Consider the following 24,471-nt stretch of genomic DNA (forward strand, 5'->3'; position numbering starts at 1 on the left):
AGCTCTATTCTAGATGTCTGCTTATTAAGACTTGTAGTTTATGCAGAGGTGAACCACTGTCCTCTAAGATTACACTAAACTACTTCTTGTACAGCTAATAGTAAAATACATCAACCCAAATCTTATGAAAGCAGCACATCCTCAGGAATAGCTAGTATATAAAAAGTATCAACATCAGTGGTTTGAATATAAAAATTTATTTTTTTAAGTCAAAGTATGCAACAAATAAAACCTACAGAAAACAGATTTTCCCATCACAATCTGTTGCTTTACCAAATAATAGTTTGAAAACACATTCCTTCAGTCATTATAAAGTTCTTAAAATACAAAAGAAATTAAATCTGTAAGAAAGTCTAGTAGACCAGATGCTGTTGTCAGGACTTTTATATCGGTGGTTATGCTTCAGTACATCCCACGCCATCCACCTCCACTCATGCCACCTTGCCCATAGTAACCGCCACTGCCTCCACCACCACGGCCTTAGGGAAAAAAAGACATTAAGAACCGTTTAGAAGATATAAATGCATAAGATATTAAAAATATATACAACATTGTAAATACTCCAATTAAAAAAGAAAACAACAAAAAAAAGGGACTTCACTGGTGGCACAGTAAGACTCCACGCTCCCAATAGAGGGGGCCCAGGTTCAATCCCTGGTCAGGGAACTAGATCCCACAAGCATGCTGCAATTAAGGAGCCAGTGAACCACAACTAAGGAGCCCGCCTGCTGCAACTAATAAGGCCCAGCGCAACCAAATAAGTAAATATTTTTTTAAAAAAGAACAATAAATGAACTTTAACTCTGCACCACATAAGGGGACTAACACAAACTGAACCAAAGTAATCAGACACTTACCATAACCACCCAGGCCATCCGGAGTACCATATCCTCCACTGTAATTGTTCCCCATTCCCATTCTTCCCACAGATCCATAGCCTCCCTGATTATCTTTAAAAAAAGAAAAAAAGTTTGAGACTGATTGCTAAGTGTCTAAGTCAGCTTATTTTAAAAACTTTACATACCCATTCCATCTCTGCCATAGGCTCCCATTCCAGAACCTCCCATTCCAGAGCCGCCTCCAGGAGTTGAATTCAAGAAGAGTTCAATGTATCGATGTTCTTTAGGGGAAAAAAAGTAATATGGAAGAAAGGAATGATGGATCAAATTTATCAGCAGAAGTGTGAAAAGGTTGAATGGCTGATATTAACTTGAAAAAGTATGCTTGCAAATTCCTAGTGGAGTGACAAAGTGAAGGCCAGATAGGACTAAAATCTAAGTTTTGTTCAAACTGTTCAAGCTTGAACAAGTAACAAGTGTTTGACACCTCAGTTTCCTTATCTATAAAAGGGCTGACATTATTTTAGAACCTGCTGGTATACGTCTTAAAAATATATTCCAGGCCCATTCAGAATACTGAATTAGAATATTGAGGGTAGCTTGAGGGTAGGGTCTGGAACAACTTATTAAGTATCAAGTGACTGATGTGTGGCCAGATTTGGGAATCACTAGTGGAGTTTAAAATTTAATGGCTTAAAAACAGATTTGATGACATGCAGGAATAACTTACCCAAGTTATCAACGAATACGTTAAGAAACAATTTGCAAATGGCACAGAAACTCGGGCAAGTACAAAAAACATACTTATTTTTTTTCTCTTTAGTAACTTAAACTCTAATAATCTGTCAAGTATTAAGAGTCTGAGTAAACTTCAATAAAAAGCCCCTTAGAAAGCCACTGAAGTCTGAACTTATTAGAGGCCACATGGTTTCAGGCCCCAGACTGCTAAGAGTTACCTACAGATCCCAGAACCTCTTACATTTGAGGAATTACAAATAAGAAAGTTATACCACTTACGCATGTTATTCTTATCTTTAGACATGGCAGCTACTGCATCTTCATGTGTCACAAACTCTACATCCGCTTCTCCTGTTGCTCTGCCATCAGCTCCAATATCAATATGCACTCGGATTGGATTTAGTGGTGAGAAGAACTAAAGAAAACACTTATTTTACTTTTCTATTTAGATTACTGAAAGCCAATCACCACACACTTTGGTTTTAAGTATATTAAAACAAATGAAAAGAAGAGATCTCTTTTAAAATAAGCCAGGGGATATTAAATTTAAAAAACATTTCTAAGTTAGAGAACAGTTTACCTTAAACAAATGAAAAAGCCATATTTTCCTTACTATACTGAGAGGGAGAAGAGTAAGCTCCCCTAGCCCACTCCCAAGAAAGGTATTTCAAAATTGTTTGAAAAAAGTCACCTGAGACTGACATATGCAGAGAAATTGGGTGTTAAATGACTCAGAACAATGGAGTTTGATAAACCTACCCACTGTATATGCAGAGCTCCCAAAATACATCATTTAGTTCTAATCACAAGTTAACCAGATTTAAGTGACCCCAAAAGGCACCTGGAACTTAGTCCAATTGGTTCTCAGTAAGATCAACAGCAAAATTTTTCTTTAAGTGCTAGCTGATAAATAAATACCCTCAGCTTTGTAGGCCACTGGGTCTCTATCACAACTACTCAGTGACTGACTTGGCCCCATGGGCCGAAATTTGCTGATTCTCTAACCAATTTGAAACAAACCAGTTTCAAATCAGTAATAGCAGCATCTACTACCATTATTTTCAGTTCAATTTCTGATTATCACATAAGCCTAGAAAGCTAAACCACACCACTAAAACTTACTGACTTATCACATATTTACAACACTTTCAAAACCTGACACAAGGAAAATCTTCCAGTCATCACCACTCTGCTCGTCAGTCTTTCACGAAATTATTAACTGGACTTTATATAAATGTAGCTTTTAACTTGCTTGAATCTTATGTAGGCTGGCACACAACGGACACACATTCATCAACTAGTGAAGGTAAGGACATATGTATTTTCCTATTAAAGGGCTTTTTGACATTAAAACTAAAAAGACAAAGATGAGTACATTAAAGAGTTTTAAAATTTAGAGACTATGATTATGCATAAAGTCACTAATAAATTACTAAAATTACTCACATTAGCAATGTCATTTTCAGTTGCACGGAAAGGTAATCCCCTCATATGTACAAAATGACCACCATGAAAACCTGAGCTTGCATCACCAGCTCCACCATAGCCATGTCCTCCCATACCTAGAGAATAAGATTTCCAAAGATTATTTCTTCCCTATACACACCTTTTCCTATCTACACCCCTGTTTTTGACAATCCCAAGAAATCTTAATACTTATAGTTGTTCTAAATATCAAATGGAGAATTTTCCTGTAAGTATACATCTGTATTAAAGCCCTATGCAGGAATGCACTGAAATATGCCTGAGTTGACTTTTGTATACAAGTCACCTATATTACCACTAAGTGCATGTAAAGCAAATACTGAAATTCACCTAAAAATGACTATGTCTTTAATATATATTTTACCTCTTCCATCTCTCATTCTGTCATCGAAGCCATCATTTCCATAGCCATAATTATTATAGCCACCATAGTCATCAAAACCTCCATAACCTATGTAATTTAAGGAGAAATACACGAATAAGCTTTGAAGAGACAAATTCTATAATCCAGTTTACAAAAGCATGTTTTGTGGCAAGCAGTCTGGCAACTCTGCCCTCCCACAAAGTTTGCAACTTCCAACTTAGTGCATATGAAAAAATCAGTTAACACTTAGTGGAAATTAAAAATATGAAAAGGATCCATTTAGACATCAAAATTAATTTTCACCCTGATGCCAAACAGAAAATGTCAAAACGTAACAATCTTTAAAAAATTTTTGTGTTAAGTAAACCAGGTGCCAATATGTGCATCAATCAAGTCCCATAGCTGGCCATGGGAATCCATCTTTTCATGAACAGGTTTTAAAACCTAGTAGGTACTGAATTACTGCCATTTCTGTATTTCTTGACAAAGTGTCAGGAACATTAAGAAAATGACAACAGAACCTTTGTTCATTAGATACACATACCACCATCATATCCATCACCTCCTCGTCGCATTCTGTCATACATACTTCCACGCCCAGCTCCATAATAACCCCCTCTTCCTCCTATTGGTCTATCATATGGTCCCGGTCGCTGGCCCAGCAATCTTCTTGGTGGATCATAAAATCCTTTGATTTCACTCCTGCTACTTCTGAAGATCTCAATATACCTATTTGAAAATGGTTTAAGGTACAGGTTTCAGCATAAACGTACTAGAGTAAATAAAATATTGGGCAAAATGCAGTAAGTTTTTCTACATCTAGATATAACCCAATTTAAATTGCCTAAATACACCAAAAGTTAACATTTTTTACACCTACAAACTTAAATAATTAATATTTAAGTTTTACATACAAATCATTTGAAAACAATTCACAAAATATAATTTTAAGCTTGTTTCCTTTAGTATGTAATAGGTGTTTAGAGAAAACAGTTGATTATACAAAAGCATTTATCAACATCCTACAAAAAATGGAAACAATCTAATTTTAATTTAAGCAAACTATTATAGCATTAATTCCCCACCCAAATCTGTAGTTTCCAAGTTAAATTTAGATAATTATCAATTCTTTTAAACTACCCCAGAAAAATGTTACTGTTACCCCCCCATTTAAGCAATAGTGACCCACAACCCCCAAAAATAAAAATTTAACACCATCCCAAACTCTCCATCCCCACCTGTGCCCTATTCTTTCCTTGTGTTTCCCCAGAGCATTTTCTGCTATCTCCTTTGAAGCAAACTGCACGAAGGCCTCCCCTGTGCTTCTCCCCTGGTAGTCCATCGTCAATGTTATCCCATTTGGCACGATTTCCAACCCTTTAACCCAAGGACAAATAACCCCATCAAGGGGAACAGTGTTAAAGGCTGAAACATTCCCATCTGAATCAAATATTTAAAACAAGTCTAAACAAAACAAAACAAAAAAGCTTAGTTTTCCCATCACCCCATAATATAAAAGGAAGATTTTTTTCAAATATTATTGGATTACATAAAAATTTCTCTGCGACCAATGTCTTTTAAAATTACACACACACTCTAAAAGCCCACCTAATATTACATGGAAAAAAAAAATCAAACTTAACTATGCTCCATATGCTAATTCATGATTCATTTCATCACACATAATTACTCTCAATTAAGTTTATTGCGTATTAGTTAGGTTTTATATATTTTTACACATTCTGTATTGAATATTAACTGGAGCACATTTCGTAACTTAATACATTAACCCAGATATACTCAAATCAAAAAGTCCCCCAAACAAATGGGTTTTACAAATTAAAAACTGAGTAATAGAAATATAAAATTAAAATACTACTAAACTTTGACTAATACTAGAGGTACCTTGAAAGAACTGAACTATTTCCTCTTTGCTGCAACCAAATGGCAGTCCACGAAGTCGTACTGTCCCATCACTAGCGTCATTTGGACCATTATGTTTCATAACCCAATCCATCTCAATACCGTTTGATTTAAATGCTATAAAAAATAAACAAGCACATAAAGCAGTCAATCAAAATACACTCTTGCCAGAGGTACTGAAGAAACACCTCTCAGTGGGTGCACAACAGGAAATGTTAACTATGGTTCAGTGACTTCAGTGACAGCATCACGATACAACGGTACAACACCTTCTATTTGGGGGTAGACAAAAAGACTGCGAAAAGGCAGTGAAACCTGAACCCCCCCCCCCACCAAAGTACTGAATTTCTAAGTATCAAATATTATATATTAACCAATTTTAAGAAAACTTACATAATTCCACCATCAGTCTTCAAACTCTATTTCTTCACCCTGTCATCTTAATGTCAACTCTAGCCTCTTCCTCACATCTCAAATTTTCCAGGTTTTATTATTCACTTGAATAGTTATGCAAATTCTTTAAAACTTAATTACCCAAAAGTTGTACATAATACCATCATTCATTCACAGTAAGAGCCTAAGTCACAAGTACAATGAGTATTCTCCTTTGATGTTGGAAAAATGGTATTAAAAGTCTCAACTTAATAGATGCACTATAATTCTGAACACACCAAATTGTTTTCGAAGGGGGAAAAATTCCTATCTGTGTTTAAACCTGATTTAAACACTCCCCAAAAGCAAGTTTTACAATTAGTTAATTAGGCTGACTTTTAAAACTGAGATAAAAGGGCACTCAAAAGTGAATGGCTTTCAGTTTTTTGAAGCCACCTGTTTAGAAATTATTGAAGACAGTAATATTAAAAACCAGTTTACTCACTACTTTAGACAGAACTTTTTAAAAAGTAATGCAATCACATTCAAAAAGTATTAAAAACGGTACCAGACACCCTCCTTCCCCCCAAAAAAAAGAACCCATCCACCAAATTCCCTTCCCAAGAGACAATCATCCTTTCTTTTAAAATTCCCCAACATTTTAAAGAGGTTAATGCAGAAGTCCTTCAGCTGCAGAAACTTACCACATCTTATAAATTTCACTATGCAGCTGTAGGAATCCTACTCACCTGAATATTTCAAACCTTTCCCTCACCACCTCCTCCCCTGTAAACAAAACAATTTGTTCACTTGACTCCTTTAAGCTTGAGGATTATATTTCATATAAACAGTATTCACTAATATTTAATTTCACACAATCTAATTATCAGTGCAACTGTTAGGGGTAGCATCTCAAAAGAGTAAAATTTTTTCCCTAGAATCCACACATTTAAAACAAGCTAATGTAGAAATTATCCAAATGTGGTTATTAAGCAAATACCTCTGGCATATGAATCACATGAATCACATTTGGTACTTGTTTCGCTGTTTTTTTTGAACGCTAAGTGCCACTCTAGACACAGATGTTCAGAATAGGAATGCAAATTTTTATCTGACATTACAACTAATTATTATGCACAAAAATAACTGGGAAGAACTTTTAAGAGAAAGGAAACCCTGGGTTTGAATCCCTAGTCTGCCACTCACTGGCTACTTAACTTAAGCAAACTACTTAACCTCTGCATTTAACTGTAAAGTGCAGCAGTGGTACTTACACCTCACTGGACTGTTAAGGAATTCGTGCTTTGTCTGTAACATGGTAATCATTCAGTGGTGGCCATTGTTATTGGATTTTAAGGGGCCCTGTAAAACTAATGAAATAACCCACAAACAAAATAACTGAACCTTAAAGGATAGGAAACCATCCTGAATCTTGAAAGGAAATAAGGACTGTTACAAGTCTTTTTCAAAGTCAACAAAGGCTTAAGTTTTCAAGTGTCCTTCGGAACTGTCTAAAGCAGAGAGAAAGAGGAAAAAAAGGGGTCTCTGGAAATGTTTACTAGGATATGTGATTAGCTAGACAATTAAAAAACTAGCTCGAGTCACCCTGAAAGTAGGCTTTGAGGAAAAAATTGAGACATTTTGGAGATCTTTATCATTTTCTTAACAAAAACTGTCAGCAACCTAAAAACTGTTTTCTACAAAGGGGAATTTAAGAACAGAATAGGAAAAAATAGGGAGGCTCTAACCTCAAATATTAACTTCCTCATGAAAAACTTAAGAACTTTGCAAAACCAATCTAATCTGTTGTGAAAAGACCGTAGATATGGTGGTTTTATTTCATTTAGAACATTCCTTTTTTTCAATGTAAAGGTACTGTTTCAGGAACAAATACCAAAAACAAAAACAAAAACTGACGTATCTTTACTATAAATCTTATTAGCACTTTCCAAGAAATACTAGGCAAACTAGTTCTGATTTTTGGATCAGCCTATATCAATGAGACCTATATAAAAACAACAAACATAGCCTATAAAAAAATACCAAGCTGTTAACACAATTCTAAATCAGGATAAATTAAGCAGATTCGGAAGACAAACTATTTTATAGGGTGACTCTCCATCCCATGTTTATGAAGAGTACACAATAAAGAAAGCCATACTCTACTATCTCTTCAAAACTCAAAATTTGAACCTAGAATTCTATTTACAAAACAAAACCAAGACGAACTCTAAACACATAAAAAAAGACAATCTGCTCTAATACCTTAATAAAGCTGTCTCGGCAACTACCTAAATGGCATTTCCTAATTATTCAGGATAATCCACCTCAACCTTTCTTCGCAACAGTGTCATGGCTAATCACAATGCTTTTTAAAGAATTCCTAGTGTTAGCACCAATTAAAATACCAGCAGTTGAAATACTAAAATAACTTCAGTCAGTTCTATATGAGATTTTAAATATAATTTCCTAAACATTATGCTAAGTGAAAAAAGCCAGTCACAAAAGACCACATGTTGTGTGATTTTAAATGGGTGAAGTCTATGGTATGTGACCTGTATCCCAAAGCTGTTAAGAAAAAGCATCTAACAGAGACCAAGAGATAAAATTCCTTTATAACATAGAGGCATATACTATTTTCCTAAGTATAACACACACAGTAAGAGTTTGATGCATTAATAACTTTCTAAATGGTAGTCCACTGCTGCTAAAAAAAATGAGAAGGAACTTCAATATTTGGTCAATAAGTGGTGATGAAATGCTTAACATGGTAATTTTACATCATTTCCCTTTCACTATGCTTGCTCCTTAATTGAACTTTTAATTTTTTTTGGCCACACCATGAGGCATGTAGGATCTTAGTTCCCCGACCAGGGATGGAACCCGTGCCCCCTGCATTAGGAGCGCGGCGTCTTAACCACTGGACCGCCAGGGAAGTCCCATCATTACTTTTAAATAAAAACAAAATTAGAGACACCTCTAGTACCTAAAGGTGGTGAGGTCTCTAAAATGATCAAGTTCTTCTCTAGAACAATGTTACCAGCCACTGCAGTTCAGCCAAGAACACCAGAACAGTTATTAAAAATATAAAGGCAATTAGATGGATTTCCAGATTATGATGCAGATGAAAAAGAGGGCAGAAAAAAAGGTTTCTAGAGTAATCCAAGCAGGGAAACTGTTACATCACATACTAGGAAACTAGTATAGAAAACTCTGGGCTTTCTTTTCAAAGTCCACAAGAATCATAAAACATCTTCAACAACAGGAAGAGTTTTTTGTTTTTAAAGCTGGAAAAATAGCCTGCCTGTCCCTTTTGTATGGTCTTCAGTGAAAATTACAGAACCAGTTCTCCGACTGTTCTAAGGACCGAAAATCATCACAGCATCACATGACTGAACTTGCAGTTTGCCTTTCTGTTGAGCAGGCTTATTTTCTTGGTCAAAACGTTACTACAGCCCTACACCAAATAGAAAACATGCTTAGCTACCAAAAGAAAATAAACCCTAACTGTATTTTGAAGTATCTTACTTCTACAGCCTTAATCCCCAAACAATCTCTGCAGAAAATCCAACCCTTGGAGATTTAATCATTCAATTCCTATACACAGTTTTGCCATCACTGGTTGTGTTTTAACAACCGTTTCCCCAAAATAAAACTCCTACTTAAATTCTAACCCAATCAATATTTACCAAACTACACAAAACCACTGCTAAACCATCCCACCCCCGCCCACAGGTTCCAAAAGCCTAGTTCCACAGTTCACTGGATCCAGACGACCTATTTGAAATAAGTCCATTTCACATTCCTATCTGGTAAGTCACCCGCTTTTCTGCTTACAAAACAATTACCCACAAAGTCTTTCGATACGTTTAAGAGAAGCGTGGAAAAAAAGAACCCTTTGGAAAATGAGTACGTACTCTTTTCGAAGTTCCAAATCTGGACTATAAGGGCCGGCTAAGCGTCCTTTATTCCGCCCCGGAGACTTTTCGTTTATCTAGCTGCCCTAGAGACCAAAGAGCTAGGGAGAGTACGCCCCTTCCCCCCCTCCCCGCCCGGCAGCCAAGCCTGGCTTAAAAACCTTCGCCACCGGGCGGCGGAATTACAAAGGAGGCCGTCTGGCTCCTTTGTCCTGGATTTGGGAGTTGAGCGCCTTCGTCGCCATTGGCTTTCCTCCCCCAGCTCCAGCCTCTCTCATCTTGGGAATCTGCGTCAGAAGTCACTCGCAGTCCCGCCGGCCCAGGTAGCCCAGCCGAGACTGCGGAGGAAGGGAGGCCGCGGTGGGAGGCCAGGCCCATCTGGCGCCATTTCCATCGGGAGCGCGCCCGACGGCCCAGATCCTCCCGCCACCCAAGTGCCCAGCCTTTCCCTGCTCGCTTCCTTCCCCACCCTCATCCCTTCCACGGACCTTTAACCACCCCACGGACTTATAAATCAGTTTTCGGAAGCTGATGGGCAAAAAACAGAAAGAGATGAGAAGGGCGGGAAGCTGAGCTGGCCGCGCCGCCGTACCCAAAATGGCGGAGGCCAAACCAGCAGGGAAAGGAGAAGTGCTGGATGACCCCCACTTCGGGGCTCGGTTTCGTTCACTGAATTCCACCTGAGTAAATCCTCCCCCCGGCAGGCCGCCCTCCTTGAAGTGGGAGATCGCCTGGGAGGCGCAGCCTGGCCGCCTCCGAGCGGCGACCTCCACACTTCCCCCCCGCAGCCCCACCCCCTCCCAGTCGCTCTTTCGTCCTTCTCCCGACTCCGCTCTCGAAACCACCAGCCCAACCTACCCCCTTTTACTTCAGATACCCTGTCGGGCGACAGTAGCACCGACTCCGGTGCTCAGGGGGTCCGGTCGTGAGCAGGGAGAAGTCGCCCGCCTCGTGCAGCGCTCCCACAACGGTTCTTCCAACCGTCTCCGGCGGCGGCAACCGCTAAGGGAGCTGCGCAGCAGAGCGACTGGCTTGGGGGGATGGGAGAGAGCGAGCGAGGAGGAGGGGGTGGAGCGAGAGCGAGGAAGACCGGCAGGCCCCACTCACGCGAGACAAGAGAGTCAGCCCAGCCTTGGAGCGGACGGCAGGAAGTGCGCTTGCGCGTTGGTGAGAAGCCCGGTTGTTGTGGGGAGAGGTGGAGAGGAGCCCGGAGGTAGTCCAGTTAAAGAAAGAGGTTGCGAACTCCACCTTTTTGCTTCCCATAAAACTATCAGATCCTCAGAGGTCACCTTTCTGCTCTCTCGGGGAGGATGTGAAGAGGCAATAGTGGTCCTGTGTTGCAGGAACCGTGGCGTCGGGGTGTGGAAAAGTTCTCTGCTGCTCTGCCGCACCAAGAACAAGTTCGGTAAAGGCCCCGCCCCTACCTCAGCGTCACCTGCGTGGAAAGGGAGCCACGTGGTTCGGCTGCCAAACGCGGGGAGGGCATTTCTTGTCCACCATGTTTGCATTATGCGGTAACAATAGTAGGGCTTCTCAGCTGGGAAGATACAAGAGTGTCCGCCAGGCCCTGATTTAGGTTCTTGGGCTGGGGCTCCTTCCCCCAGCTTTGACACTGCCGGCCCAGCCGCCCCATCGTTGGGGGCGAGGGGGAGGATGTTCATGATTGACGTTTCCCTGCAGATCACTCCTCGCTTCCTCTTCTCGCTTTCGCATTCTCTCTCACCTGTAATGTCTCCCATTTTGTAATCTCAGTGACCCATCAGCCGCTTGAGGCACCCGATTTCGGGTTTTCTGAATAGTGCTTTGCATTCTTGAAAATTGCACGAACAAGTGACGCCTAAAAAATAATTTTTGGTTGTGCAGACTCGCATACCACCGAGGTTCCTAGTGACAGCTTTTAGGGAAAAACAAAAACAAAACCCAAAAAACAAGAAAGCCTAATTTCTGTAAGAGTAGAGGGCAGTCCTGGTACCGAGATCAATGCAAGTTAAAGTGCAAGCGAAGGAACGTATGTCAAATGCGAGGGAGAGAAGGAAATGAGTTCGAGTACAGGAATGTTCCCGAAGGTTGCAAATGTGGACGAACCTAAGTTGTACACCTTCAGTATCCAAAGACTTTGTACTTTGTACTACAGGCACTAGGAAGCCCGTCGAGAGTGGGATGAGGGGGCGCAAGGGGTATTAGCAGTGGAGAAGCTTGAATAATTTTTCCTTCATGAGGTTTGCAGTGTGTAGGGTGGAGACAGGAGGCCAGTTACCGTCATATAATGGAAACTTCCATTTCGTGGCTTTAATTCATTCTCAAACCTGCGTAAGACAAGTGTGCGACAGTAAGAATTGTCTGGGTCATAATGCCCTACTGTCTTTCTTGAGACCACTCCCTCAAAATAACCCTTAGAGAAAGGGAGAAGGGGCAATGTCATCATTTACAAGAGATAGAAAAACGAAACTGGATAATGTAATAAGGATAGCTCACAATTATTGAGAGCTTGCTTGAGCTAGATGCTGTGCTCAATTCACTGACTCTTTATAACCCTGAAAAATAATTATTTTTATCCCCATTTTACAGATGGTATGCCTGAGTTCTAGAGAAATGTAAAAAGTTGCCCAAGGTCATACACCTAGTGGCAGAAGCTAGGAATTAAACCCAAGTGGTTTTTACTCCAGGGGCTTAGGGTCTTAAAGCACTATGTACCTACCTGGAGATGTAAATAACCTTTGAGGGAACAAACATCATTTTAGGCAAATTGAAGTTACTTCTTTTTTTTAAGAAGTGGACCTTTTTTTTTTTTCTTCCCCCGTTACGTGGCCACTCTTGTGGCCTCTCCCGTTGCAGAGCACAGGCTCCGGACGCACAGGCTCAGCGGCCATGGCTCACGGGCCTAGCCGTTCCGCGGCATGTGGGATCTTCCTGGGCCGGGGCACGAACCCGTGTTCCCTGCATCGTCAGGCGGACTCTCAACCACTGCGCCACCAGGGAAGCCCGATGTGGACCATTTTTAAAGTATTGAATTTGTTACAATATTGCTTCTGTTTTATGTTTTGGTTTTTTGGCCCCAGGTCATGTGGGATCTTAGCTCCCTGACCAGGGATCGAACCCGCACCCCCTGTATTGGAAGGCGAAGTCTTAACCACTGGACTGCCAGGGAAGTCCCCAAATTGAAGTTATTTCTAACTAACACTGCAGTTAGCATCTCTGGAGACCTGCAGTTAACGGTTTATTGGCTGGAGACTTTTGAACAGGACTGAAACTTGGTATCTTGATGTCTGACACTGTGAGGGTGTCGGGGGAGCTTTCTTTTCTCTCTCTAATGATTGCTTTATTAGTAAGACTCCAAGCTCCCGCTTCAGGTGGAGTTCTTCCCTGGATTCAAATTACATCACTACTTTATTCTTTCTGTCTTTCAATCTGATTTGGTAGATGGAATTCTGTAATCCCTTTTACCCCTTGCGTGAATTCAAACAATCTGTTTACTGCCTGAATGAGTTTGCCATTCTCTCCACATATTTTTATTGTTACGGGCCATAATCCTAAAATCATTCTTAAGACTTTTCAGCACCAAACTGCAATGCTTTCTTTGTTTTTTTGGCCACATTTCGTTGTATTGGGCATTCTGCTGTTTGCCAGTGTGAATGCTTGGGAAGGACTTGAAATTAGCACATGCATGCCTTTGACTTTTTTATTATTACAGCAAGTAGGAAGTTTTGAGTTTAAAAAAAAGTATGTTATATAGGGGTAAACTTAATTTTTATTTGGCTTCCTATTTTATTACTTTTCTCAAAAAAAAAAAAGTCTATCAACTGTTCTCATTTGCAAGTTGAGTCCTGTAAGGCTTGGTGAGATTGGCTCACCATTGCTCCAGTGGTCCGTACTGAATTGTTTCCAGATTGGTCTCTGTGGAATTGTTTCCATAGAGATGGTTAGAACTAAGGACTCCCAGCTGCTTTTTTTTTCTCTCTCTTTGTCTTCCTTTTCGTCATTTCAGTGCTTTCCTATTAGTACAGAGATCAGAGGGACCCTGCAGAGGGTCTTGTTAGAGGCCAAAATGAGAGAAGAGATGAAAAAGGAGAAGGAAATAGAAGTACCCACACGGCCCAGAGGAAAACAAGACAGCTAACACGTGATCCTGATTATACCACCAGGATGAAGGAAACAGGAAAATTCCATGCAGAGCCTGAAAAAGAAAGAAAGAGAAATTGAAAGAGACTGTACTCTTTTGGGGGAGGGAAGGCATATTAACTAAAAATTGGCTAAGATAGTTGTTCACATACCCCCACTGGCATTCTGAAATAATGTAAAAACTGGATTACAATATTTTTATCTACAGGAAAATCAAATAAGCTAAAAACGTAACAAACCCACAAATAAGTTTCTAGGAGTGTGTCTAATTAAGGTGGTTAATGCCTTTTGAACACTAAATCTGTCTTACTAAGGTTTTGTGAAATGCTTGTTCTTTGATTTATATCATATATATCTACTCTCTTTAGAAAGCAGTAGTCTTCTCCATCATAATTCAAAATTATTTCTCAAGACAAGACTTAATTACAGTTTACATTCTTGATACTTGTTTGTATCTTCAAGTCACCCTAGTGTTCATTCTGGGATTAGGGAAGCCAAAAGGTCTCATCCAATTGGAATAATTACTAAGTAAACAAATTGCAACTTAAAAGGAAAAAAGCACCCAGCACACTTTCTCTAATTTTTGAAAATAATTAAAAGTGTTGAACATTATTTCTGTCCCAGTGGATTGCTGTGAAGAACAGGGAAAGCAGCTACAAAAGATAGCTACTTAAGGAATTTAAGTCAAACTATTGTACTGCTTTTCATATTTTATAAGCACATTGATAACTTAGAAAACACTGTACCGTTAAGAGTAACACACCATTCCCCTCTTCCCCCACACATGATTTTAAGCTTCTGAGTGGTAGATAAAAATATGTTTCTTCATATATGTACCTATGCCTCTTAGTGTATAAATAACTATGGTTATATTGGGGGTGGAGGCACTTATTTAAGTAACTAATTTTCACCACAGTCTAGCAAAGAAGGCCCAGCAGAGATGATGAGCTCTTAAATTAGAACAATGGTACTGGGATAGATATAAGAGGATGTCTTTGAGATATTTAGGAGCCATTATCAGCAGGATTTAGTGATTGATTAGAGAAGCTGTGGATGGATAGTAAAAAGTCAAGGATGAGTTATTTTTGGTTTAGGGTTTGATGGTGGGTAGTAACTGACATAGGGAATATAGGACTTGAGTATACTGATTTTGAGGTGCCATATACAATCCAAGTGGATGTGTCTAGTAGGAAATTAATATGTGCTAGGATATATAGCTGGCGATCACCAACGTATATTTTGCTTTTACATTCTGATAGTTTAGGGAGATAGGCTCAGGCTAGGTAAATTTGGTCTAGAATCTCTTGTAAAAACTGGAATGAGAACAGATTAACTTACAATGAGGAATAATGAGAAATATAATTCAAACAGATTGACTGCATCTTGTCCCTATGTTTTGCAGTGGCTGCTTCTGAATATTATATATAAAAAAATTATACTTTACAAGTAAGTACTAGGGTTGTAATATACAGCATGATGACTATAATTAACACTACTATATGATGTATGAAAGTTGTTAAGAGAGTAAATCCTAAAAGTTCTCATTACAAGGAAACATTTTTCTTATTTTGCTTTCTCTTTTTATTGTGTTTATAAGAGGTGATGGATGCTAACTAAACTTCAGTAATCATCTCAGAATATATGTAAGTCAAACTATTATGCTATATACCTTAAACTTACACAGTAATGTGTAACAATTGTATCTCAGTAAAACTGGGGAAAAAAAGAAATCATACTGTATTACTTAGTATTGCTGTTAACAAATTACTCTAAAACTTAGCAGCTTAAAACAACAGACTTTTATTATTTCATTGTTTCTGTGGGTCTGAAACCTGAAGGCAGCTTAGATGGGTGCCTCTGGCTCAGGGTCTCTTATAAAGCTGCAATCAAAAGTGTCAACAGGGGGCTTCCCTGGTGGCGCAGTGGTTAAGAATCTGCCTGCCAATGCAGGGGATATGGGTTTGAGCCCTGGTCTGGGAAGATCCCACATGCTACAGAACAACTAAGCCCGTGAGCCACAACTACTGAGCCCGTGTGCCACAACTACTGAAGCCTGCGTGCCTAGAGCCCATGCTCTGCAACAAGAGAAGCCACCGCAATGAGAAGCCCATGCACTGCAACGAAGAGTAGCCCCCGCTTGCCACAACTAGAGAAAGCCCATGTGCAGCAATGAAGACCCAACGTGGCCAAAGATAATAAATAAATAAATAAATAAAATTAAAAAAAAAAAAGTGTCAGCTGGGCCTGCAGTTACTCAAGGCTCAACTGATGGAAGATCTGCTTCCAAGCGCCCTTACATGGTTATTGGCAGGCCTCAGTTTTGTTTTGTTTTTTTTAATTATTTAAAAATTTTAGAATAGTTGTAGGTTTACAAAAAAGTTGCCAAGATAGTACGAAGAGTTCCTGTATACCTCTCACTCAGTTTCCTTTGTTGTTAACATCTTACATTCTATGGTATGTTTGTCACAAGTAATGAACCAGCATTGGTCCATTGCTATTAACTAAACGCTGCACTTCATTTGGGGTTCACTTGTTTTTCTGTAACATCCTTTTTGTGTTCCAGTATCTGATCTGGGATGCTAAATTACATTAGTCAACATTTTCCTTAGCATCCTCTAGTCAAGTACTTTGTAGAATATCCTTCAGTTGGAATTTCTCTGATGTCTTTGGCATAATTAGACAAGAGTAATGTGTTCTTGGGAAGAAGACTACAGAAGTAAAGTGCCATTCCCATCACACCATATCAAAAGTATATGCTGTCAACATGACTTATCACTGATGGTGTTACCTTTAATCACCTGGGTGAGGTAGTGTTTGCCAGATTTCTCCACTGTGAAGTTGCTTTTTATCCTCTTCCTATGGTCTACTCTTTTGGAAACAAGTCACTGAGTGCACCCATACTCAAGGGGTATTTAAACTCCATCTCCTGGAAGCCACCGCAAGGAGAAGTCCGCACACGTTGACGAAGAGTAGCCCCCACTCTCTGCAACTAGAGAAAGCCCGCGCGCAGCAGCGAAGACCCAACGCAACCAAAAATATAAATAAATAAATAAATTTATATAAATAAATAAACTCCATCTCCTGGAAGAGAGAGTAGCTAGATAAATTATTTGATATTATTCTGTAAGGTTTTTCTTTCTTTCATTCTTTCATCTTTTATATATGTCAGTACAGACTCGTGGATATTCATTTTTGTACGTTGGGTTATAATCTACTACTACATTACTAATTTTGTTGCTCAAATTGTTCTTGCTTAGGCCACTGGGAGCACTTTCAGGTTGGCTTCTATATCCCTTTGACATGCCCCTATCCTTTTTATTTTTTGAGACTGCCTTACTTTCTGGTACTAGAAGATGCTGCAGGCTCATCTGGTATTTTCTTTACCCTGGCCCTAGAATCGGCCATTTCTCCGGGGAGCTTCACTTTTATTATTGGGGAATGGTGTTTAGTTTCCACATTTCCCAAATTTCCTTTTTGTTTTGTTATTAAAATGTAATTTTATTCTATTGTGGTTGAAGGACACACTTTGTATGATTCCAGGCCTTTAAATTTATTGAGACTTGTTTTATGGGCTACCTAACATATGGTCTATTCTGAAGAATGCTTCATGTGCACTTGAGAAGGATGTGCTGTTTACTGCTATTGTGGGGTGTACTAGAGATGTCTGATAGGTCTAGTTGGTTTACAGTGTTGTTAAATCTTGTTGATCTTCTGTCTAGTTGTTCTATCCATTATTGAAACTAGGCATTGAAGTCTCCAACTATTATTGTTGATTTGTCTATTTCTTCTATTCTGTCAGTTTTTGCTTCATGTGTTTTGGGGTTCTGTTGTTAGGTGCATATTTATAACTGTCATATGTTCCAGATAGATTGATACTTTTATCATTATAAAATGTCATTCTTGGGCTTCGCTGGTGGCGCAGTGGTTGAGAGTCCGCCGGCCGAAGCAGGGGACACGGGTTCGTGCCCTGGTCTGGGAAGATCCCACATGCTGCGGAGCGGCTAGGCCCATGAGCCATGGCCGCTGAGCCTGCGCGTCCGGAGCCTGTGCTCCGCAACGGGAGAGGCCACAACAGTGAGAGGCCTGCGTACCGCAAAAAAAAAAAAAAAAAAAAAAAAAGTCATTCTTTGTCTGTAGTAACAAATATTGTCTTAAAGTCTATTTTGTTTGTTATTAGTATAGTCACTCCAGCTCTCTTTTGGTTATACTTTGCATGGCATATCTTTTCCCCATTTTTTTGCTTTCAATCTATTTGTGTCTTTGAATTTAAAGTTTGTCTCTTATAGAAAGCATATAGTTAGATCATGTCTTTTAAAAAAAATCCCTTTGATGTGAATTTAGCCATTTACATTTAATGTAATTAAGGTGGGGTTTAAGTCTGCCATTTTGCTATTTGTTTTCTATATGTCATGTCTTTATTGTTTCTCTATTCCTCCATTACTGCTTGCTTTTGTATTAACTAGATATTATATATATGAATATGAATATCTATAAAGAACATATGTATATGGCTATTATGAAAAAGAATACAAATAACAAATGTTGGCAAGGATGTGGAGAAAAGGGAACCCTCATACACTGTTGGTGGGAATGTAAATTGGTGCAGCCACTGTGGGAAACAGTATGGAGGTTTCTCAAAAAACTAGAAATAGAACTACCATATGACTCAGCAATTCAACTTCTGGGTATGTATCTGAAAAAAACCAAAAATACTAATTTGAAAAGATACATGCACCTCAGTGTTCATAGAAGCATTATTTACAATTGGCAAAATATGGAAGCAACCTAAGTGTCCATCAACAGATGAATGGATAAAGAAGATGTGGTATATTTATACAATGGAATACTACTCAGTCATAAAAAAGAATGAAGTTTTGCCATTTGCAACTATGTGGGTGGACTTGGAGGGTATTATGCTAAGTGAAATAAGTCAGACAAAGACAAATACTGTATGTTATCGTTTATATGTGGAATCTAAAAAATACAACAAACTAGTGAATATAACAAAAAAGAAACGGACTCACAAATATAGAGAACAAACTAGTGGTTACCAGTGGGGAGAGGAAGCGGGGGACAATAATTTGGTTGATAAATGGTAAGTCATGACAATAAGATGAGAACTGTAAACTTTAACAGAAAAGTGAAAAATTTCCATCCAAAACAGTGGGTATTCAAACATAAATGTAGTTGAGGAAATCAGAACGAGTCTAAAAATATTTGAACAAAGGAAGTGTTTCAGAGCTTCTATTAAGTATAGGAAATATGGGTAAAAGTAAACACAAAGTAGTTGAATGCCATATATATGTGTATGTGTGTGTGTGTGTATGTGTGTGCGTGTGTGTGTGTGTGTGTGTGTGTATATATATATATATGGTCTTAGTAGCTAAATGAAACTAATTTAAAAATAGACTTTCTTCCAAATTTTTATTTAAAAACTTATTTTACTTATAATTTGTAATTCTTTTTTATACTCATTTTCTTTTCACCAGCAAGTAGACTGTGTTCAAGTACACTTTGAATGCCAGTCAGTGCTCTATTAGTAAGTATTTACATTTTCAAAGAACTAAACTGGCATTTATTAATGAGTATCCTTGTTTTGAGGCAGTAGTCATAAGCAAAAGCTAAGTGGATTCTTTTATGCTAACAACTACAGAATAACAGAAATCAACTTTCTGTTGTCTGTAGCCACAGGAGACTGTAAACAAGCTAAGACAGTTAGTTACAGAGGGACAAATAAGCCTCAGTGTTCCCAGGCATACCCATGGGCAGGTTTAATGACTAAGCTATTTGAACAAGGGAGGTTTATGATTTCCCTACATTTCCATGGTAAATGGAACCAAGATTAGAATTCAGGAAGGTGTCTACTGTGTTCTCAAAAACAAACCCAGTGGAACTCCGGGGAAGGTAGTGGGACAGGGAATTGTCAAATGGGATTTTAGTTTTTTCCGTACTATTTTATTGTTTATAAAAGGATTATATTCATATACTAATTTGATTATTAAAAACTAAAGAGTTATAAAAGATAAATATGAGTAGTTGAGAAGTCATATGAATTTATAAATTTATTTTATGTATTTATTTTTGGCTGCGTTGGGTCTTCGTTGCTGCGTGCGGGGTTTCTCTAGTGGCGGCGAGTGGGGGCTACTCTTCGTTGCGGTGCGCAGGCTTCTCATTGCGGTGGCTTCTCTGTTGTGGAGCACAGGCTCTAGGCACGCGCGCTTCAGTGGTTGTGGCTCACGGGCTCTAGAGCCCGGGCTCTAGAGCGCAGGCTCAGTAATTCTGGTGCATGGGATGCTCCACAGCATGTGGGATCTTCCCTGGCCCGGGATCGACACCGTGTCCCCAGCATTGGCAAGCAGATTCTTAACCACTGCGCCACCAGGGAAGTCCTGAAATCATATGAATTTAGATTTATGAGCTTGTACCCTCTGGGGGAATTTATTTCTTTTTAAACAGCATATTTGCTTGGCATTATTGAGGGACATGTAAAGCCACTCTAGGTGTCCAAACGGAATGTCAGTGAAACTAGAGAAGGATAATTTAAATTATTTGGATCATTTGAAAAACACTGTGCTGGATAGTTGCTCAGAGCCCTGCCTGATAGCTGCACCTGAGGACCAGCCATTTGACTGGATGCCAAAATTTGTGCAAGCCCATTTACTGGGTAAATAAAAGCAAGTTGCTTAAACTTTACCTGCCTCAAATTTTCTCTCAGCAATTCAGGGGGATGTTAATCCTGCCTTTTCCTTATAGGAATGAAACCAAAACTAATTTTAAGGAGAGAGAGAGAGAAAAAAAAAAAGACATCTTCAAAAGTAAATTCTAGATTAGATCCTCAGGGTAGAGGTGTATGGCTCATTCATGAGATTCTCTTCTCTCCCTGGTGCCTAGTATTGGAGTCTGCCTGCCACACAGTAGCTGTTGAACTGAACTTTGGATTTCTGAACCCACAAAGATAAAGAAGAAATCATGAACATTGGCTCCAGCAGATCTTTACAGCCTTAACTCCACCCTCTCCTATCCTCTTGCCACATCTATTTCCATATTGAATTGTTTACCCTGGGATTAATCCATGCACTCTGCCCAAGATGCCTGTTCCCCCCTTATGGAACTGCTGGACATTTTTTTGTATATGTTTTTGGACCCATTCAAATGTCACCTCATCTCTGGAGCTCCCTCTGACTGCCTCCTGGGCAGAGTTATTGCTCTCTCCTTGTGTTCATAAGCATTGTATCTTTATCTTTTTATTTTATATTTTATAATTTTTACATTGGTCTCCTCACTGACTGAGAATACCTTGACAGAGAGTTAGTGACTTGTTCATCATTTTATCCCCCAAATCTAGCATGTGCCTGGTGTTTAGGAAATACACAGTAATTTTTGAAAATTAAATTGTTAATGTGAACCCTATGTTAAGCATAACTGGTTACCATAGAGCACAAACAGGAATATTAATCAAATTAAATGAATAAAAATACTTTTTCTCCCCTTTGAGAATAAAAATTAAATTTATAAAATACATTTTAGAAAGATAGTTTTAATACATTTATGGTGTTAGAAACTTCATGCTCTTTTTGTAGTGAGTCTCTAAGTACGGCATCAGCATCACTTGGGAACTTGTTAGAAATGTAAATTCTTGACTTATGAAATAAAAAATTCTGGGCATGGAGTCCAGCAATTTGTGTTTTAATACAACTTATGAAATAAAAAATTCTGGGCATGGAGTCCAGCAATTTGTGTTTTAATACATCCCCACAGGTGATTCTGATGAATGCTAAAATCTGAAAAGCACTGTTCTAGAACAAATAAAAATGCTTAAGAAACTTTCACACTTGACCAAGAGCTCTTTTTACTTAATCAGAAATCTTGTTTAGTTTTCATACATAGTACAATTATTTAGTGTTTCTTGTACCAGGGTCCTTTGTATTCTTGAGTGTCTGCAAATTCTAAGAGAATTTTTAAACTCTTGAGTTTTCATTTCAAAGATGGTCTAAAGTATTTTAACACTTAAGACAAAATTTCTCTTATGCAGTGGTAGTTTACAATTTCATGGAACTAAGATTTTAGTTCCTTAAGTAAGAGTTCCTCAAATTCTGGTCCTGGGATATATTCTAAGGCACGGTGGTTAACAACATGGACTCTTCAATTAGACTATTTGGGTTCAAATTTAGGCATTGCCTAAATATGTGACCTTGGGCAAGATACTTAAAATTTCTGAGCCTCTGTTTATTCACCTGTAAAATGGAAATGGAGATTATAATAAGGATCTATCTCATGAGATGCTCTGAGGATTAAATGCTCTTAGAACCATGTCTAGCACATAATAAGTGCTCAGTAAGTATTTATTATTATTGTTCTTGGAAATTTGTGCAGCAGTTAGGATTTTGCTGGGCTGCAAGTAACAGAATACTGGATTGTGTTCATTTCCTGTTGCTGCTATAACAAATTATCACAAATTTAGTGAGTAACAATAACACAAATTTATTATTTTATAGTTCTGAAGGTCACAAATCCAAAATAGGTCTCACTGGGATAAAATCAATCTTGATCTGGGACTTCCCAGCCTCAAGATTGTGAGAAAAGAAATTCTGTTGTTTAAGCCACACAGTCTATGGTTTGTTATGGCATCCTCAACTGACTAATCCAGATTTGTTCCTTCTAGAGGTTCTAGGGGAGAATTTGTTTCCTTGCCTTGTTCAATTTTGTTTGTTTGTTTTGGCCATGCTCCATGGCATGGGGTCGAGGAACTTCCCTGACCAGGGATCAAACCCATGCCCTCTACATTGGGAGCACGGATTCTTAACCACTGGACCACCAGGGAAGTCCCACCTTATTCAATTTCTAGAGGCTATCTATATTTCTTGGCTTGTGTCTCCTTCCTCTGTCTTTAACCCAGCAGCACAGCATGTTCAAATCACTGCCTTGAACTTTTCTGCCTCCCTCTTCCACTTTTAATGACCCCTGTGACATTTAGTCCACTGGGATAATCCAAAATAATCTTATTTTAAGGTCAGTTGGAACTTCCCTGGTGGTGCAGTGGTTAAGAATCCACCTGCCAATGCAGGGGACACGGGTTTGATCCCTGGTCTGGGAAGATCCCACATGCTGCGGGGCAACTAAGCCCATGTGCCACAACTACTGAGCCTGTGCTCTAGATCCCACAAGCCACAACTACTGAGGCCGGGTGCCACAACTACCGAACCCGCTTGCTGCAACCACTGAAGCCTGTGCACCTAGAGCCCATGCTCTGCAACAAGAGAAGCCACCACAATGAGAAGCCCGCGCACCGCAACGAAGAGTAGCCCCCACTCACCACAACTAGAGAAAACCCGCGCGTAACAAGGAAGACCCAATGCAGCCAAAGATAAAAATAAAATTTTTAAAAAAAGTCCTGCCTTCAAATGTTGAAAAAAAAAATCAGTTGATTAGCAACCTTAATCCCATATGCAACCTTAATTCCCTGCTGCCATGCAACATAGCACATTAACAAGTTCTTGGAATTAGAATGTGGACACCTTTGGCTACTTCGGCCATTATTTTGGCTACTCCATGGATTGACAATAGTTTGAACCTTAAGGATATTTGCTGTTTACTTAAGAAGTCTGGAAGTAGGAGGATCTAACATTGATTTAGCAGGTTAACTACATTGTGAAGAACCTATACTATTTCTTCCTTACCTAGTTTGTTAGCTTTTTCTCTTCATATTTGTCACCTCATGGTCAAAAGATGATCGTTGCATTTCCAGGCATCAGCAACATATTCAAGACAGGAAAAAGAGGAGGGGGAAAAAGAGGCTGTCCATTTTCCTTTCCCATCTGCCCCTTTTATCAGAAAGCCAAAGATTGTCCCTAGAATCTCTCCAGCAATCTTGCTCTAAATGGGTCCTATGGCCATCTCTAGCTGCAAGAGGATCTGGAAGAGGGAGCATCTGGCACAGGAGAATGAAATCATACAGATTGGCTTAGACCATTTATGATACATTGATGGGGCCGGGCGCATTGCCTCCCCAAACAAAATCAGAGTTCTTTTAGAAAAAGAGAAGTGCAAGTGTGTGTGTGGGAGGGGTGGGGTGGAGAGGAGTTGTTGTCAAACAGGCAAATGACATTGGATATTAGAGTCTTGGAGGATTTTTCCCTTTAAAGAAATGTTCTCACTTGAGAAGCAATGCAGTATTTCTAGAAGCCTGATAAAGTACTTAGTTGTAGAATTTTATTTTTCTGTACCAAATTAGAGCAAGAAAACAAGACTATCTAAAGAAACATTTTAAAAACATAAACATGTAATTTATGATCTCTGTAGAAAAGTTATACAGTCTTTTCAAGATAGATTTTCTCATCCAATTGAACACATAGCTGATGGCTGAGACCAACGGGGCTGTAGTTCAATGAGGCTAAAAACTTGCTCCTTTTGGCATACCTATGATTTCTGTAACAATGTCAATTCTATTTATGAAAACTATGCTTCATTGTCAGAACTTTAATTTGTTTCTGGTCTCTATTCAATTTTTCTAAAATAATAAAGGCAATCTGTAATAAAATTTCCAAATAATTACATCAACAAACTGCAGTGTACTGTCAGTAATGGTGATGCTACTGAAACTGAAATGTTGGCTGGCAGATGATACCATGTTGAGAAGCCCTAAGTATTTGCCAGTCAATGTATGAAAGTTCAGTTGTGATGCATGCTCAGTATATTATTTACTTAATTCAATAAA

General features: G+C 39.0%; 2 protein-coding genes across 5 annotated transcripts in view; one reads left to right on the forward strand and one right to left on the reverse strand.

The window, feature by feature from the left end:
- Window positions 1–178: 178 nt before the first annotated feature.
- Window positions 179–11,020, reverse strand: HNRNPH3 (heterogeneous nuclear ribonucleoprotein H3). Of its 4 annotated transcripts, none has more exons than XM_067710795.1 (10): window positions 10,746–11,020; window positions 5,332–5,466; window positions 4,665–4,803; window positions 3,971–4,155; window positions 3,427–3,513; window positions 3,024–3,139; window positions 1,857–1,992; window positions 1,025–1,120; window positions 858–950; window positions 179–479 (listed from the first exon to the last, which is right to left on the reverse strand). In XM_067710795.1, exons 2-10 carry the CDS (start codon window positions 5,441–5,443, stop codon window positions 403–405), a joined length of 1,041 nt encoding a protein of 346 aa, XP_067566896.1. In that variant the 5' UTR covers window positions 5,444–5,466; window positions 10,746–11,020; the 3' UTR covers window positions 179–402. The 4 variants fall into 4 exon arrangements, with proteins under 4 accessions (XP_067566896.1, XP_067566898.1, XP_067566897.1 ...); XM_067710797.1 differs by lacking the exon at window positions 10,746–11,020 and adding an exon at window positions 10,516–10,650; XM_067710796.1 differs by lacking the exon at window positions 10,746–11,020 and adding an exon at window positions 10,497–10,636 and having other exon boundaries at window positions 4,016–4,155.
- PBLD (phenazine biosynthesis like protein domain containing) overlaps window positions 9,627–24,471 on the forward strand; it is a 20,839-nt gene continuing 5,994 nt past the window's right edge. The window contains exons 1-5 of the mRNA XM_067708898.1: window positions 9,627–9,630; window positions 9,720–9,998; window positions 10,324–10,872; window positions 10,982–11,043; window positions 19,247–19,296. Coding sequence (XP_067564999.1) covers window positions 9,627–9,630; window positions 9,720–9,998; window positions 10,324–10,872; window positions 10,982–11,043; window positions 19,247–19,296 — 944 coding nt within the window. The remainder of the gene's footprint in view (window positions 9,631–9,719; window positions 9,999–10,323; window positions 10,873–10,981; window positions 11,044–19,246; window positions 19,297–24,471) is intronic.

This window comes from Pseudorca crassidens, chromosome 16 (assembly GCF_039906515.1).
Source record: "Pseudorca crassidens isolate mPseCra1 chromosome 16, mPseCra1.hap1, whole genome shotgun sequence".
Taxonomy (NCBI): Eukaryota; Metazoa; Chordata; class Mammalia; order Artiodactyla; family Delphinidae; genus Pseudorca; species Pseudorca crassidens.

What these genes read in the sequence shown, in the direction of transcription:
- HNRNPH3 (XM_067710795.1), bottom strand. Translation starts at nt 5,443, where the DNA reads ATGGATTGGGTTATGAAACATAATGGTCCAAATGACGCTAGTGATGGG. An exon ending in AGGTGATGGATATGATGGTG is followed by an intron (nt 3,514 to 3,970) that starts GTATGTGTATCT and finishes TAAATTACATAG; the next exon opens with GTTATGGAGGTTTTGATGAC. An exon ending in CTATGGCAGAGATGGAATGG is followed by an intron (nt 951 to 1,024) that starts GTATGTAAAGTT and finishes CTTTTTTTAAAG; the next exon opens with ATAATCAGGGAGGCTATGGA.